General features: G+C 43.9%; 3 protein-coding genes across 3 annotated transcripts in view; 2 read left to right on the top strand and 1 right to left on the bottom strand.

Moving 5' to 3' along the window:
- Window positions 1–401: 401 nt before the first annotated feature.
- On the bottom strand, window positions 402–6993 carry tfb2m (transcription factor B2, mitochondrial). Its single transcript, XM_062523825.1, has 9 exons — window positions 6863–6993; window positions 5554–6018; window positions 5372–5463; window positions 4982–5117; window positions 3819–3973; window positions 3545–3634; window positions 2698–2757; window positions 2264–2415; window positions 402–1266 (listed from the first exon to the last, which is right to left on the bottom strand). The coding sequence occupies exons 2-9, from the start codon at window positions 5999–6001 to the stop codon at window positions 1083–1085; spliced, it is 1317 nt and encodes a 438-aa protein (XP_062379809.1). The 5' UTR covers window positions 6002–6018; window positions 6863–6993; the 3' UTR covers window positions 402–1082.
- sv2 (synaptic vesicle glycoprotein 2) lies at window positions 6679–9642 on the top strand. Its single transcript, XM_062523824.1, has one exon. The coding sequence runs from the start codon at window positions 7101–7103 to the stop codon at window positions 8721–8723; it is 1623 nt and encodes a 540-aa protein (XP_062379808.1). The 5' UTR covers window positions 6679–7100; the 3' UTR covers window positions 8724–9642.
- Window positions 9643–10506: 864 nt separating this feature from the next.
- Window positions 10507–16440, top strand: part of smyd3 (SET and MYND domain containing 3) — a 336157-nt gene continuing 330223 nt past the window's right edge. Inside the window, exon 1 of the mRNA XM_062523826.1 lies at window positions 10507–10703. Coding sequence (XP_062379810.1) covers window positions 10543–10703 — 161 coding nt within the window. The 5' untranslated portion in view covers window positions 10507–10542. The remainder of the gene's footprint in view (window positions 10704–16440) is intronic.

Consider the following 16440-nt stretch of genomic DNA (forward strand, 5'->3'; position numbering starts at 1 on the left):
GGGGGAGCACTGCCACCTAGTGGTCTGGAGTACGTGAAACACGTTATCTAGCCTCTTCCACCACCAGTGCTCTTTGCCAAAGAAAATAGCCTATACCCTTTGCCACTTGCAGCATGCAGCAATTTGAATGTTGTAAGGCAGGGCTTCGACCTCGGTACAGTCAGTGAAGAAAAGTAAAGAAAGTGATCTACTCCTTAAGGAATTCAAAAAGCAGAGACGCTTTCCACCAGAATGCATCAAGCGTTCACATCATTGTCCCGTACAAATAAAATTGAAAATTGAAATTACATCCTTAGATAGTTGAGTCAGGATCTGAGATGCAACATTCAACAGTAAGTAGATACAGAAACAACCACACTTATAGTTTGGATGAGGTACATTCAAGTCATTACAATCATTACTTAGTACAAACCATTTTTTTATTGCAAAAATACTTCCAACATACAATTACTGCCAAAGACAGGGAGGGAAAGCAGTACAGCTTCATCATATGCAGTAACATGCTTAACACCCAAGTCTAAGTATTAAAAATGACGAATCACTTTCTATCATAAATTATTTCATATGTTTAAATTCACATATGTCATGATGACAGACATTGATCTGAGGTATGATTCTGTTTCATAAATCTTTACATTTAGTATTGACTCCAATTTTACAGCTTTAAAACATTCCTTCACTGGGGGCAGAAATATTAAATATTAAACCTACTGTGTGTGTTCTTCTTCAAAACATATGCTAAACTTTTAAGAGCTTTATGTGGATAACAGCCACAGATATACAGATGTATACAACAAGCCAGAATGGTAAATTTAGTTACTTTAATTCAGCAAAAAAAACTTGACCAAAATAGATATCCGATGAGATGAGCCGATGTGAGTAAGACAGTGAGACATGAGTTTGTATGTTTTTAAGCTTCTTGGTACACTTGGCAGATGAAGGTGTAAATGTCACAGACAAAAGTTCACAGAAAGCATCTTCACCATCCTGCTTTCCTCCCTCCGCAACCACAGTGACAATACTGAAGAACAGTTCAGCTCAGAACTTGAAGATGGCCTGGAGCGTATGTGCATGTGTTTGCGTCAGTTGGTCTCCCTGCAGCTTTCCAAAATCTCCTCATACAGCCAGTGCTTGTTGGACTCCTGGGCCAGCTCCATGAGCTCAAACAGCTGCTTGTACTCGTGGGGGTACACCTGGCCCGTCAGCACGTCTTCAAACAGTCCCACTTGGCCCATCAGCGTTGACCCCTTGCCAGGGCACCACAAGCTGTGGGACAGACACAAAAGACACCATCGTTACCACGAGACACCTCACCCCGACTCTTTGCGAAACTATTTATAATAATAATAATAATAATAATAATTAAGTTTAAAGCAACACTAAAGCACTTTTCCTCTGTTGCACACGCTATTTGTTTATCCAGCAAATAACAGACAAGGTAGGATATGTTGCATGATTTTATGAAAGTATGATGTATTGCGACATCAAAGCAAGTCAAATTTGTAGTTTCTGATGTCTCATTTCATAGAACTACAGATACACTACCCCACCTCGTAAAGTTACATAGTGCGGTTTTAGTCGATAGAGGGCCGCAAAGTGAACGCAGAAGTGCCTTTCACCCTGTTACGAGTTGATGAACCGCAGAAATGATTTTGGAAACATTTTTTTAAGGTACGAAAAACTCTTTAGTGTTGCTTTAATGCATATAGTGCCTTTCTCAAACCCAAGGTCGCTTTGCATTAGGAGGATTATTTACAGTAATACATGGCTTCCAACGCACTCAAAGTAACTGTAATTAAACATAATAACCTATATGGGGACATGAAGAGCCTTAGAATTGGATCATATACACAAAGAGGCGTTGTAAAGACTAATTTGGTATACTTATATCTAATATCCAACGTATGAAATGATTATGTCCAAAGTGATTCCAGAGTCTCCCCACCCACTTAGGGGTTGCATTGCAACAATGGCAGCCAGGAATTAAACCCACCATTTTCACTCACCCCAGCCTCTCACTTTTGTTTACAGTAATTTCCTGTGTATTAGCCGCATTGTGTATAAGCCGCAGAACAGTGTTTTATGCAAGTTAAAAACAAAAGCATAGTAATAACATATTAACTGCCCCTGTGTATTAACCTCATAGCTGAAGACATTTTTAAAAATTAATGTACAAGCCGCGGCTAGTAGTTGGGAAATTATGGTATATGAAGACAAAAAAATGTCTAGGCGTAACCTCTGCTTGGGACATGCTTGTACTCACTCCAGTTTCTCCAGCAGCCGAATCGTTCTCCTGGCCATCAACTGTTTCACCATCATCACTAATGTGCTGCTGTTATTGGGGGTGAAGATCGACGAGAACAAATCCTTGCGAGGAGTCATTCGTACCAGGCACATGTGGTCGTTGGGTATTTCCTACAAAAGAAATGTGTCATCTTATAATCTCATTCAAATGTAATTAGCAAGGGAATGCGCAAAGGCCCATTTAACAAAAGACTAATCTTATGCACCCGATCAATTAATGTAAAATAAAAAAAAACAACCCCCCCCCCCCCCCACTTTTTTTAGAGAACTGTACATTGTTAACAATTACAATACTCATATTTGATAAGTCGCTTTCGCAATACTATTACCATAACCATAACCATTCACACAGGAAACAATCTTGTCAAGTGATTGATCTGGGTAGAAACTTACAGGTTTCTTTGCTATTCTCTGTCCAGGGGTCTTTGTTGCAACGAAAGAGGACCAAGGTTCCTGATGGTTACATGCAAGACAGAGAAAAACAAGATGACACTTAAAATAAAAACACTTAACAACACACAACTAGATAGCACAGAATAGGCCAGAAGATGAACAAAATAAGCAGCAAACCAAACGTTTCCAAATATATTAAACCTAATTGGTCTTCAAGGGAACATAATGCAGGGTCATGTTGAGTTGCTCAGGATGCTTTCACACCAACAGCAGTTGGTGCGCACCAAACGATCCATTCGAACCAAAAGCTCTTAGTTCGGTTAGTTTCCGTTGGTGTGAAAGCATCAGTCGCACTCGGTCCGCACTAAATCAAGCAGACCGAGACCGCCAAAAAGAGGTGGTCTCGGTCCGCTTGACTCCGCACCAAATGCTCTGGTGTGGTCCCTCTGGTGAGAACGCGAATCAGCCTGTAGGTCAAAATAGTGAGTCAAAATTGGCGCTTATTTCTACCGGAAGATAAACATTGATGAAACGTCAATCGAATTAGTTTTCTGGTGTGAAAGCGGACCTCACGGGAGTCTATATGCTACATAATAACAATTTCATTGCCTGATGCGTACCAAATAATCAAACCAGTGGTGTGAAAGCGCCCTCATTTACATCTCACACACAAGATTTATAATCAGTTCACTGAATAAATGCAAGATATTATATTATACTATTAATAGTGCAAGTGTGATGAGACAAAATAGTCAAAATGGAATTGGGAATGCCTTTCAAATGTTCTACAGTCTTCAACACAGCTGAGCATTAGGGCTCACCACATGGTGGTGTTCCTCCCACTCACCTTATGCAGCAGCTCAATGTCACAGGCGATCTGCCACAGCACTCCAAAGGACTGATATTGCTTAGCCTTTCCAGGCTTGCACATCATTCTCTGTGAGGTGAATAAACAATGATTTGGTTAAGAGTGCTTCAAAACAAATTAGCCAAATTCGTTTGGTATCCCACCTAACCTCTGTGGTTAGGATCCATACCAAAACCTCAAGTGTGTGTGTGTATGTGTGTGTGTGTGTGTGTATGTGTGCGTGCACTTCAATTTCACCAGGCTTCAGCCTCACCATGTAATCCTTCTCGCTAATGAACACGAGGAGCTCGGCGCGGCCGTAGCGGAAGATGGACCTCCTCTCTAAAATAGAGTGCACCAGCTTGAAGAGTGCGAAATTCTGCTCCTTGTAATGGGTGTTCAAAATGCCAACCACTTTCACCGGAAAATCTGACATTAAAAAAAAACCAAAAAAAACAAAATCAACAAAAGAAATTACATTTGCTCAAACCAGAACCGTAGTTATTCATCTACATGATCATGCTATCCTTCTGAACCAGGGGTGGACTGCTAACTTCCCCAAAGGGCCACATGTACGGTGTACATTTTAGGACATCGTCAGATGTCAGAGTCGAATGTCAAGTTTACGGAATTACAGTAATTTCTCAGACATCAAATGACAAGGAGTCAGGTCTCAAGCTGTCAGAAAAGTCAGACGAAGTCTCAGATTAAAAGTTATCAGAGTCAGTTTTTTTTTTTCAGTTTTCAAAGAAGTATCAGCATAACTATATATTTAGGCTAGGCCATGAAAATGTGAAGGAGCTAGTAAATACAAACATAGGCCTGTTGTGCCACCATTTGAATTACCTCTACAGAATCAGACTGCAAAAATGTGGTGTAAGCAATAGTAGGCTATGCCACTAGTAAGTCAACATTCAAATATCTTTTTTTTTTTGAAAATGTAGGCCGTTTTTGCTATAATTCAAGGACCAGCATTACTAAAGAAACACTAAAGAAATTTGCATATTGTACTTTCTAAAACGGATAGTTCCGTTCCCTTGATCATGATTGGCTGAATCGCGTTCGATATAAATTCCAGCATAACCACACACCTGGACAGCATTTCGTTCTATCGTTAAGCGCTAAATGCGCACAAAAGTTAGAGTAGCTGCGTCTCGTTGTTGCATGGCAACCACTCATATGGGGGGAATATATTTATTGGCGGAAGAATGATTATCTATTAATACATCTTTACAGGTGATATCAGACCTTCCCTGAAAATTTCATCTAAATCCATCCATAACTTTATGTGTTATCTTGCTAACAAACAGACAAACAGACAGACAAACAGACAAACAAACATTGAAAACATAACCCCCTGGGCGGGGGTAACTACTAATTAGCTATTGACCAGCAATTTATGTTTAATTTCAGGTTTGAGAGTGAATAGCAGCTCACCTGCAGACCAGGGCATCTCGGAGATGCCTAAGTCAGTGAAGAGCTTCTCCATCTCCTTGCTCTTTCTGCCCAAACCGTCCGTCTTGAAGTTACAGTTTACCACCTTCAGCTGACCATCCAGTTGGTTCTCCAGAGCCTGCAAATACAGTGAGTTCAAACGTTTGTTTGTTTGTGAATCTATCTATTTACACTTTATCTCTCTCTCTCAAAGTAGTTGGATATTGATTTATTTATTTAATTTTGGGCTGAAATCACTACGGCTAAAAAGTTTTATGTACACCCATCTTCCAAGGATCAGCACCTTGCCAGTCAAAAAACAGCACTTGGAATAGAAGAGCAATAGTCAGAAAATATCAAAAACAGAAGTGTGAGCAGGGTGTTTGTATTTACATGCAGGTCTGGCAGGAAGGTCTGGGCACTCTCCAAGGCAACCACCCTCTGTGCTCCATTGTTTAACAGTGACTTTGTCAGCACGCCAGGACCTAGGACACAGCAGTGGTCAGTGGCAGTGGCACAACACTCTAACAACCATAGCGAAGACACTGGACGAGATACATGATTGATACACTCACCTGGATCACATTCCAATATGACAGACTTCTCATCCTCTATATCTCTTGATATGTGATCCGCCACCAATCTAGCCAACTCTGGATTCGTTAAGAACCATCTTGGCGATGTACACCCCTTAGCTTTGGCTGTGTTAACATCAACGTCGCCTAGGTCCAGGTAGTCATATTTGCAGTGTGGCCGGTACTGCCCTTTCAGAGATGCGGCCACGGCAGACAGGTTCCTCTGTGTAAGCCCCGAAGACGGAGAGATCCGCTCGTCTCTCCCGGACGTGCTCTTAGTCTTCCACTGTACCGAGGAGATCGGCTCCCGTGAGTAAGTCCTTGTGGAGGTAGCTATTGTCCTTGTGTGACACACTACTGACTGTGCCACAGCGAGCCTGCTCCATGGTTGTCCACAAATTGCCCTTACAATCAGGACGAAAGCTCTGCATCTGCCACAAGACGCCATTTCCGACTTGTGTCCACCTGTGAAGGGGGAGGGGGGACTAAGGTTACAATGTATGGCAATGTACAATACAATTTGTTGACTGTCTGCCCCACATATACTGATCAAACTACGAACGACAGATTTATCGGCGCCGCCTTCTGTAAGGACATCCGATTTTACCAAGGCTAGCCTTCAGCCAAGGAACCACGCTGCCACTATTAGCAAGCTGAGCAAAGGCTGCTCTAATGTTATGGTTAGGCTATTTGGCAGACGTGACATACAAATAAAAAACAATACAATAATTAGCTACTGGAGGATGGAGCTTTGTTATCAAATGATGATGTATGCGTATACATATGAGATGAAAATACTGAAATGTAAAATCCATTAGGTTTTAATGTAAATACCCTGTCATTATTTCCAGTCTGTCTTTGCCAGATTTAAGGTGCAAAATGACTGCTAGATAGACAGATAGATAGATAGATAGATAGATAGATAGATAGATAGATATATACCTTATTGATCCCCAAGGAGAAATTCAAGAATTGACTGCAACTGCAGCTGCACTGTACATACAGATCGCTTGCTGACACTATGCGTTCGTCTGTTCAATTATGCACAACCTAAGCACGATTACTTAACGTTACCAGCTAGCTAATTCTAGAAAATTACGAATGTTAACAGCATTTGTTGAGGCTAGCAAACGCTTCGCAGCTAGCAACACCGGTAGTATTTAAGCTAACAGGCTAACTGAAGGTTGTTAGCTAATATTAGCAACCAGCTCGTTGCCAAATATGACCAACGGTAGATAGACATCAAGTATGGCTATCATTACAAAATGCAGGTATAATTCATTTACGGGACGCAGTGCGAATAACTTACTGTGAAGGGATTTTGGAACCAAGAGGATTAATCTAGGCTACATCATCTTTTCTAGAGGGTGTGAGTGACATTGACCGAGCATGGTCGTTCTGCAGTGTGGTAAATGTTTCGCAAGCTCTGAACTCGATGGTGCTAAATAATCGACGTCATCATAGAGCGACACAACAGTGAAAACAAGAAGTTCCTGGTTGTGTGATTTCATTTCATAGATAGACAAATTCCATGCATCAGGAAAACCATGGGAGATACACATGCTGATATCGTCTGGGAGCCGCTTTTAACAAGAAATAACGACGTATCTAAACTTGACTCAGACGAAGAGGATGACGTTGTGTTTGAGAGAAGTGGTCGCGATGCAACTCTTGGCAATACTTCAGTAAAACTCTCTTACACAGAGGCGATTGAAGAAGCGGGTTTTGGTTTTTTTCATGGCCTTCTGCTTGTGATATGCGGCTGGGCAAACGCTAGTGATGCAGTAGAAATACTGTGTGTGTCATTTTTACTGCCCACAGCTCGATGCGATCTTCACCTGAGCTCCTCTGACATGGGTATACTGATGGCAAGCCTTTTTCTTGGTATGATGATTGGAGGTTATACATGGGGCTACCTTGCTGACAGAAGGGGACGCCAGAAAGTCCTTGTAGCCTCTCTGACGGTTAACGGTATTTTTGGTTCTCTTGCCAGTTTGGCGTCGAGATTTTGGCTTTTTCTGCTGTTGCGGTTCATCAGTGGTTTTGGGGTGGGTGGGTCGATCCCAGTCATTTTCTCCTACTTCTCGGAGTTTCAGCCGCGACACAGAAGAGGAGCAATGATCAGCGCCTTGGCCACCTTCTGGATGGCAGGAAACATACTTGCTGCAGGTCTGGCTTGGTTGGTCATACCAAGCACAGCGGTCAGGTTTCAGCTGGGAGGGCTAGACTTTCAGAGTTGGAGGCTCTTTATGGTGCTCTGCGCCATTCCAAGTCTTACATCTGCACTGGTGTTCAAGCTCGCCATGCCAGAGAGCCCCAAGTTCCTCATCGAGGCTGGGCGTCCTGCAGAGGCATTAAAGGTGTTCAGGAAGATGTTTGTGATGAATCACAGAGGCAGTATGAAGCCATTCCCGATGGCTGGCTTACTTAACAGTCTAGAGGACAAGCATGAAAGTGCTTCACCAGTCAGCAGAGAAGTGAAGTCTCAGAATCTTCCTGGCTGCATCAGAGCAGGGACAGACCCCATACGGCAACTTTTCAATGGAGGCCTAGCATCGCGGAGCACGGCTCTCACGATTATATTCTACTGCATCTCGTTTGGGTACTATGGGCTGTGGATGTGGTTCCCTGAACTGTTTAAGCGAACGGAAGCTGGAGGATCCCCATGTGCCAACATGTCCCGCACCCGCACCGAAAGCAACGAGAGCTGCTACCCTGTCAAAACTGCTGTGTACATGGAGGGTTTCCTCACTGCACTCGCCAACCTGCCAGGCAACATCTTCACCATCTTAATGATGGACACTATCGGCGGAAAAGTTCTCCTCTCCTCGAGTTTGCTGGTGTCAAGTCTCAGCGTGTTCTTCATCTGGGAGGTGACCACTAAAACCCAGAGCCTGATCATGTGCTGTGTCTTCAGTGGCGTGTCAGTCATATCCTGGAACGCTCTGGATGTCATTGGCACTGAACTTTACCCGACACAGTTACGGTCATCTGCCCTGGGCTTCTTCACCGGCGTGGGCAGGGTAGGGGCCATCATGGGTAATGTAGTTTTTGGACAGCTAGTTGACACCAACTGTGCCGTGCCCATCCTTAGTGTGTCGCTATTGCTGCTGACCAGTGGACTCGTGGCCCTGCGCCTACCAAGAACTAAACAAGCAGAACTCACCTGAGAGAGAGAGAGAGAGAGAGAGAGAGAGAGAGAGAGAGAGAGAGAGAGAGAGAGTGAGAGGGAGGGAGGGAGAGCGAGAGAGAGAAAATCAAGCCAAACTCAGAACTCATAGGGACAGATAAGTAAGCAAATAGAACGTACCCGAGCAAAATACACAGACAGAACTTATCTGAGGGAGAGACAGAGAGAGTGAGAGGGAGGGAGAGAAAGAGAGAAAATTAAGCCAAACTCAGAACTCATCTTAGGGACAGAAAAGCAAGCAAATAGAACGTACCCGAGCAAAATACACAGACAGAACTTATCTGACAGAGAACCCTAGCAGACCTTGCCTAAGACTGCATAGAATTCAGTGTATCTGCCGTTTAGACTTCCACAGTGTTACTGTTGTGAAGAGTAGAAATGCTGTTGGTCCTTTGGCCTTCTTACTTAACGCATAAGTGCACTTTTCCAAAGAGTGTTTTTGTGACTCAACTTTGTTGTAAATATGACTGCTGGCTTTAGATATATGACCAATATTTAGAAATGTTTTTTTCTTTTTCAAATCACAAATGGTATGTTGTGCCGAATATTCACAAACCGTTTTAGGAGGGAATCATACATGATGCACCATTCAATGTCAATATGTTTAAATACACGGTGTGACTGAAGAGGTCCATGATTTTACCAACTGTCATTGTGTTTACATTCTGAGGAATTCAAAATAGAACCACACACACGTACATTGTCAATACATGAAACAAAACATTCCTAAATAGTAAATAACAAGAAGCACTAAACTATGATGATCGTGGTACTGTTTAAAGTTACTTAAGCTAAATGTGGTGTTATGTAATATGCTTATAGGAATACAGATGTATAATGCTTTTGTGCCAAAGAATCATATATTAAATTATTTGTAAGAATATATGGACTAGTTTTGACTTGTGTTGCATTAATACCTCCAGTAATATTAGCTTCATATGTACTAGGAGCTGATAACCCAATCCGACAATCAGGAACTTTTACTGGCCTCATAAATTCATCAGCAATAATGTCTGTCTGTCTGTCTGTCTGTCTGTCTGTCTGTCTGTCCACCCCCCCCCCCCCCCCCCCACACACACACAAAGCCAGGTATTAACATGAGCAATGAAGACCTGAGAATTTTACTCATTCCTGTCCCTTCCAACATCCCCATCTAGACACGCAAGCACATGCTCACACACACTCACACACACACACACACACACACACACACACACACACACACACACACACACACACACATCTATGTGAGCCAGACAGACTGCCCTTCTTTATGATATTCTGAGATATTCCTTCAAAGCCAAATGTAATATTGTTTCCACAGTCTGAATGCACAGACCTAATGAATAGTGCTATGGTAAAGGCTGGAGAGTTAACCGGGATGCATGGATTTTGTAAAACACACACACAGACATCTCGAGATTCTTTTTATGCGTATTATAATAATGAGGATGTGCTTGACATTTTTGCTGCCACACTTTGTAGGCGTGGTCATTCTTTGCGTCACCACAGATCTTGGTTTTATTTGAGCTGCGCATTATATGCGCATAAGACAACTACAATTTCAGTCAAATGTTTATCTCCTTTGAAAGTACATGCTCCTCAAAATGTTTAATTTGAGTTTTTTCGTGATTATTTGTAAACGCTTCTACCACGTAGACATAAATAATCATAGTTTTACGAAGGTGTATGCGTTATCCAGTGCTTCTTTGATGGTCTTGAACCAGACAAAACACTCTGGTGCTCTCATGCTGTCAAGCTCTTCCTACACATGCAAGCTTGAAAAGTTAGCTGATGATATGGCGCTAAAAATTGAACGCTTTGTTAGTGTAGGTAAAGGGAATGGTTTACGGGCAGTGCACAAAATAAAAGCTGGCGAACTTCTGTACAGAGCTAGTCCGTTAGCTTGCTGCGTTTCCAAGAAACATCTTGCAACCGCCTGTCACAACTGTTTTACAAGGTAAGCTATGATGATGAATGCTGAATGCAAGCGTGCAAATGCAGCAGAGACACACACACACACACACACACACACACACACACACACACACACACACACACACACACACACACACACACACACACTAAAGAACGCGGACACATCGTCTGCTGAAGTTTGTCGCCGTCATCCAGAGACGCTCTTTAGTGCTCTCCCTGGGTCTCTTTAGCTAAATTGAGACGTACTTGAGCCGACCGTTTCCTTACTAACATTATACGACATATTTATGATTTGAAAAATAGCTATTTGTTATCCGTCAGCACTTAGAAAGCCTACTAAAAATGATGATGGCCAACAGAAGCGCATGGCTACCTGCTTTGGGTTGATGAGAGCAACACAGTTTAGCCCCACTACTTTGACCACTAGAGTGTGCTTTTGCTCTATTTTTGTAACATGAAATGCAGCTGATCTAGCCCCTATTAAAGGGGTTCTTATTAAATACCTAAGCCAATCGTTTCAACTTGTTGTCATGATATAGAGCTCAAAACTCCAAACACTTATGTGATCCCAATATGATATGCAGGTGAAATGCCAAGCTAGAATAGTTAGGCTACTGCTGATTTGCAAACCAGTCCTGCCGTTTTTGGCTATTTTTTTTTTTTTTATCAGTCTTATCAATGCCCTTCCTAGTCTTCTTTGAGTTTCTTTTAGTATCTTCACAAACGAAAGGTTTATACCAAAACATTAAACACATTGAACTGTTCTTAAATGGTGAACTTACCTGTTGGTGGGCGATAGATTCCTCTAATTGTTGCTGCTTTGTTTGTTCCCAGTAGTAGCCTTCATGCTGTCAGTGTTAATATGAGATTGCACACCACTTTACCGACATCAGGCTGTGTAATTTAATAATCTGAGCCTGTATGACAGAACCCTACTAGGCTGGGTGAACCCTGCCTGATCTGCCGGCTATTTGGATTTCGCTCTGCAGCTCAGACTGGACACTTGCACACACCTGTCTCTCCTGCTTCCTGTCCACATCTTCTTAAAAGATTGAGCTTAGTGTGGTGATAGCCAGAATAACAGAACCCTCCTAACTTGTAAATCCTATCTTACTGTCTTCGTATCTTTAACCACAGGCGTAGAGATAGGACGTTTCTGTGATACAGCCCCTGGGTTCATATTTTCTCCACAGATAACAGAGTCGGCCCATGCATGAAAACACACGCATCACTGAGCAGGGCTATTAGGCAGTGGTATGAGGAACGAGGCCGAGCCTTCATCACCTCTCGGAGGCCGATTAGTCACAGAGCTGTAGCGGTTAATCAGTGTGTGATGATAACAGAACTGCTGTGCTGATTTGTTTAGCATGTAGGCCTGTGTAGGGAAGAAGCGTCTCTTAGCCCTAGACTGGTAATAGCAGGCTACTTGGTAGCTTATGTTGTTCTTTGTGACCATTTTGTCATTAGACCGTTATAATAGCCGGGAATTTGTGGATGTCATACCCTCCAAAGGAAGTGAATCATGTGAACCTGTGGTGCCACTGCCAGTGGCGTGGTGTGTGGTCTGCCCACATGCAGTCATACTCATTAGGGCTCATGGCCAGGGCAAAGTAGCCTGACTCTCGCCAGACCCTTGTAGTTCCGCCATGCTCCACCAGAGGCGTTTCGCTGAGCTCCAACCAAGGGTCTGGACGCGAGGGCAATCCAAACCCCTGCCAGTGATCAAAAAATGAGCAACCAATCAGGAGCGCCGAAGCGAGTGTTTGATTCAAGTAACAATGGCGGCACGCAGCGAGGAGTCTTGTGCTGACATCGATTCTGCTATTTCAACCGTTTTGTCGAATCTATCGAGTATTCTTTCTTTAAAAGATTAACAGAGAATAGTTTTGAAGACATTTATTGGTGGCAAGGATGTTTTTACTCTTCTTCCGACCGGGTTTGGCAAGAGCTTGAAGAAGCCTAGCACGTCATTCAAGATAACAGGCAAGTGGTTTATCAAATCACATGCGAGGATGTTTTACAAGGACCCGCCTTCGTAAATACATCTCCTATCGAGAAGTCCCAGATCCTTGTGTGAAGCAGACAGCGAACTACAGGATCTGGCGAAAGTCAGGTTAAGGGCAAAGGTTAGATTCTGCTGGTTTGCTCATTCACTAGGTTGTTGAACCGCTTGCTGTTCAGCGGGCTGCTTCAGTGGATTGGATTGGGCATCGTTTGAAGTTGTGAAGGTGCTGTGAAGATTGCTGAACCCTTTACGTCATGTGAAACCCCTTACATCCCTTGACTTAACTCTGTTAGAACTGTTACTCTATTCTATGCGAGTAGTACTGATCATACTTATGCTGCACAAACATGTCCTTTTCGCAGTGTACCTTGTTCAGCTTTTCTGAATGTGTCTTCAGGCATCAGGTAAAAATGGCTGAATGTATATTTGAATGAAGCAGAAGTGGTGCACATGTTCTGCAGATCCAGTCTGGCGGCTCTAGAGCCTTTGGCTCCGACCGAAACTCCGCAAGCATGCAACATTACATTTAGCAAACACGTTTTGTCCAGTGTGACTTATGTCAGCTATATTACAAGGGACTACACTGTCCTCGGCACAACATAGGGTTAAGTGCCTTACTCAAGGGTACAACGGTGGAAGCCAGGAATTGAAGCGACAACTACACTGCCACTGCTCCTGCTTCCAACACTGCTTCCAGCTAACGTCCGCTTTCTTGTTTAGCATGTAGGCCTCTGTAGGATGAAGCTTCTTTTAGCCTTTGAGTAGCAAAGGGAGAGAGAAGTCGCCCCACCCGGCCTTGAATCCAGGTCTCCTGGGTACCAAACCTGCCACTTCACCGGAACGCCAAAGAGCCAGACTGCATACTCCGAGTGCATACTCAAAACTCTATTGACTGCACTCAGTCACACATGTACATGTTGTACTAGGCTACTCAGTAGCCAGTTGCTCGAGAATACTACCTCCTGTATGTAGAGAGGAGATTGGCCACTTCATTGTAAAGCTCTGCTGCTTGTAGAGTTAATTGTATGTCTCAGGGACAGAAATCATCCCTCTGTGTCATTATGTAAATCGTGGACCATTTCTTGTCACCATGCTGTTTCGGTGAAAGGATATGAAACTTTCCGAACTTCTAATATGAAAAACTTCCATCATCAAAAAAGAAAAACCGCAGGCGCTGTCACATATTTCAAATGACGGAATTGCCTCTGTCTATTTTTATGCTCGGCTGTAGGTGTAGGCCCGTTTAATATTCAATTTCCCCTCAGCGAAGGAGTTCTCTCAAACCTTAATTTTCCCTGTGTATGCTTTTGTGTGTGTGTGCGTGTGTAATGCGTGTGTGTGTGTGTGTGTGTGTGTGTGGGTTGCGGCGGATGCAGAATGATTTGTTGTGAAGTGTGCGTGTGTGCGTGGGGTGATTTCACAATAACAGTGACAGACTCAGCACATGTCCTGTACTCTTCACACCCTTCGCTCAGCCGCCCCGGCGTCCGCTGACACTTTATTAAATCTTTTGAAAACCCTGAAGCCTCTTAAGATGATGAATGGGATTTGTTGGGAGCGTGTTCCCCTGAAATAGGAGAGAGAACAGAAATATATCACAACGTGGGCCGTAAACAGACCTCTCTCTCTCTCTCTCTCATTCTCATTCTCTCTCTCTCTCATTCTCATTCTCTCTCTCTCTGCCTCTCTCTCATTCTCTCTCTCTCCTTCTCTCTCTCTCTCTCTCTCTCTCTCTCTCTCTCTCTCTCTCTCTACTGGGCAGGCAATGCTTGTTTGCTTGTTTGTAAGAGGCCAGGACATGGTGGCAACTCTGTGGTTTATGGTGTTACTCAGGACAAGCATCTTCACCATGCAGTGCCTCCTGGACTTGCAGAGCGTGATTGTAATTATTGTTTGCAGATGGTTGGTTTTGCTCGGTGTTGTGTTCCTGTCACAGTAATCTAGAACAGATGTTTTTGGAGATGCTCTGCTCTTAGAGCCACCTGTACAGTTTAACAGAGAGCTGTGTGTTTACAGTGCAATCACGCTGTTGTTGATTATTTAGGAGAGTATGGGACCATGTCCTGTCCAGAAAAGCTCAGATGACTCATGGGCCAGTAATAGGACTCAGATGTTCTATTGATCCTGGTTGTAGTGAAGTGAAGTGAAGTCATTGGAGACATCGATACATGTGCTCGCTTGCGTTTGGAAAAAAAAAAAAGAACAGATTTATTGAAGTGATGAGCAGCACAGTGAAAACATGAAGCCTTCAGGAGGATGATCATGACTGATCTGTTGGGAGAACCCAGATCCTACTGGGAAATCTTGCCTTTGGGTTGCACTGAAATCACATCAGCTCAGCTCTTCATCCATCATAGCCCAGTAAAACTGGACCGCCTGGCCAGATATAAGTTAAGGGAGATTTAAGAGAGGTGAGATGTATGGAAAGCTGACTGTGTTGTGACCTGGATGGTTTTACAGGTTTGTGGTGTAATGATCACTTATCACCCAGTGCCGACCTGCCCTGATGTCCCCTCCACTTTGGCGCCCCTTGGTGGCTGTAGGGTGGTAGGGCAGTAGGAGGCTCCTCATAGTTTAAGTTAGGTAGGTAGCTAGTGCACAATCTGCACATGTGTTGACTTCTCCACTGTACGACTCCAGCGTGTGGATGTCTATGGTGTGGATAGGTGTACATGTGTCTGTGTTGTGGTGATCTCTATCTACGGTCCCATGCTTCATGGCGTTCAGTGATGTAGCCTAGCTAGCAGCAAGTGCTGCTATTTGTCCCTGTTGTCCAAGTAAGGCAGCCCTGTAACCCCAAGAACCCTGGAGAAACCCTGTCAAAGTTAGCCTGACGAGCCAGACCCCCACATCAAGATGTAGGGTCTGGGAACCCACCATCGCAGGGCTCAATCGGAGGGGTGGGATAAACGGTTGTCTTTCAAATTCCCTCTCCACGCTATTCATGGGTTTCATCAGGTCCCTTTCCACAGGTGTATACAATCAAGCACCTTGATTATCAATGCAGACTGCATGGTGCTTGATTAATACACCTGTGCAAAGGGACCTGATGAAACCCATGAATAGGACCGCGCTAAACGAATCATCTTCTTGTTTTCAAGTAGCAGGGTGCTTTAGGGTCGCAACATCGGGTCGCAGGTCAGTCGTCATTATGTTGAGCCCGCCTACCGACTCCATGCACGATGTGATTGGTCCAGGCGTCGTTGGGACTGGCCAGCTCCCAAGTCAACGGAGAGTTGCTAGACTACCCCAACTAGGGGCGTCTAGATTTCTAGGCTATGTCAAAGTAGGAGTTCTAAATATTTCTGCCTTTCTCACAGTGAAGCGGAAAGTGCACCTCAGTGTCAACTTCACCTGTTATGCAGTGACCAACTGACCACATATTCTTTGCACTCCTGGTAACATGACTTTTTTTTTTTTAGTCTGTATATTTCTAAGGCTAGTTCTCTCTGCCTCCCCCTCTTCTCTCTCTCTCTCTCTCTCTCTCTCTCTCTCTCTCTCTCTCTCTCTCTCTCTCTCTCTGTGTCTCTCTCTCTCCTCTCTCTCCTCCCCTCTGATCAAGACAGATTTCATAACTATTTGCCAGAGCTCCAGCTGACAGCTCTAGCTCGCCCCTGATGGAGTCTGATTGGCCGCTGTGGCTCACCTGGGAGCTCGCCGCTGACGCTGAGCATGATGGGTTATGGGTGCAGGCCAGGGGGAACGCCACGAGAGCGTTGATATTAGCAGGCAGGTCATGAACGCCCGCCTGCCG

This window comes from Sardina pilchardus, chromosome 20 (assembly GCF_963854185.1).
Source record: "Sardina pilchardus chromosome 20, fSarPil1.1, whole genome shotgun sequence".
Classification (NCBI taxonomy): Eukaryota; Metazoa; Chordata; class Actinopteri; order Clupeiformes; family Clupeidae; genus Sardina; species Sardina pilchardus.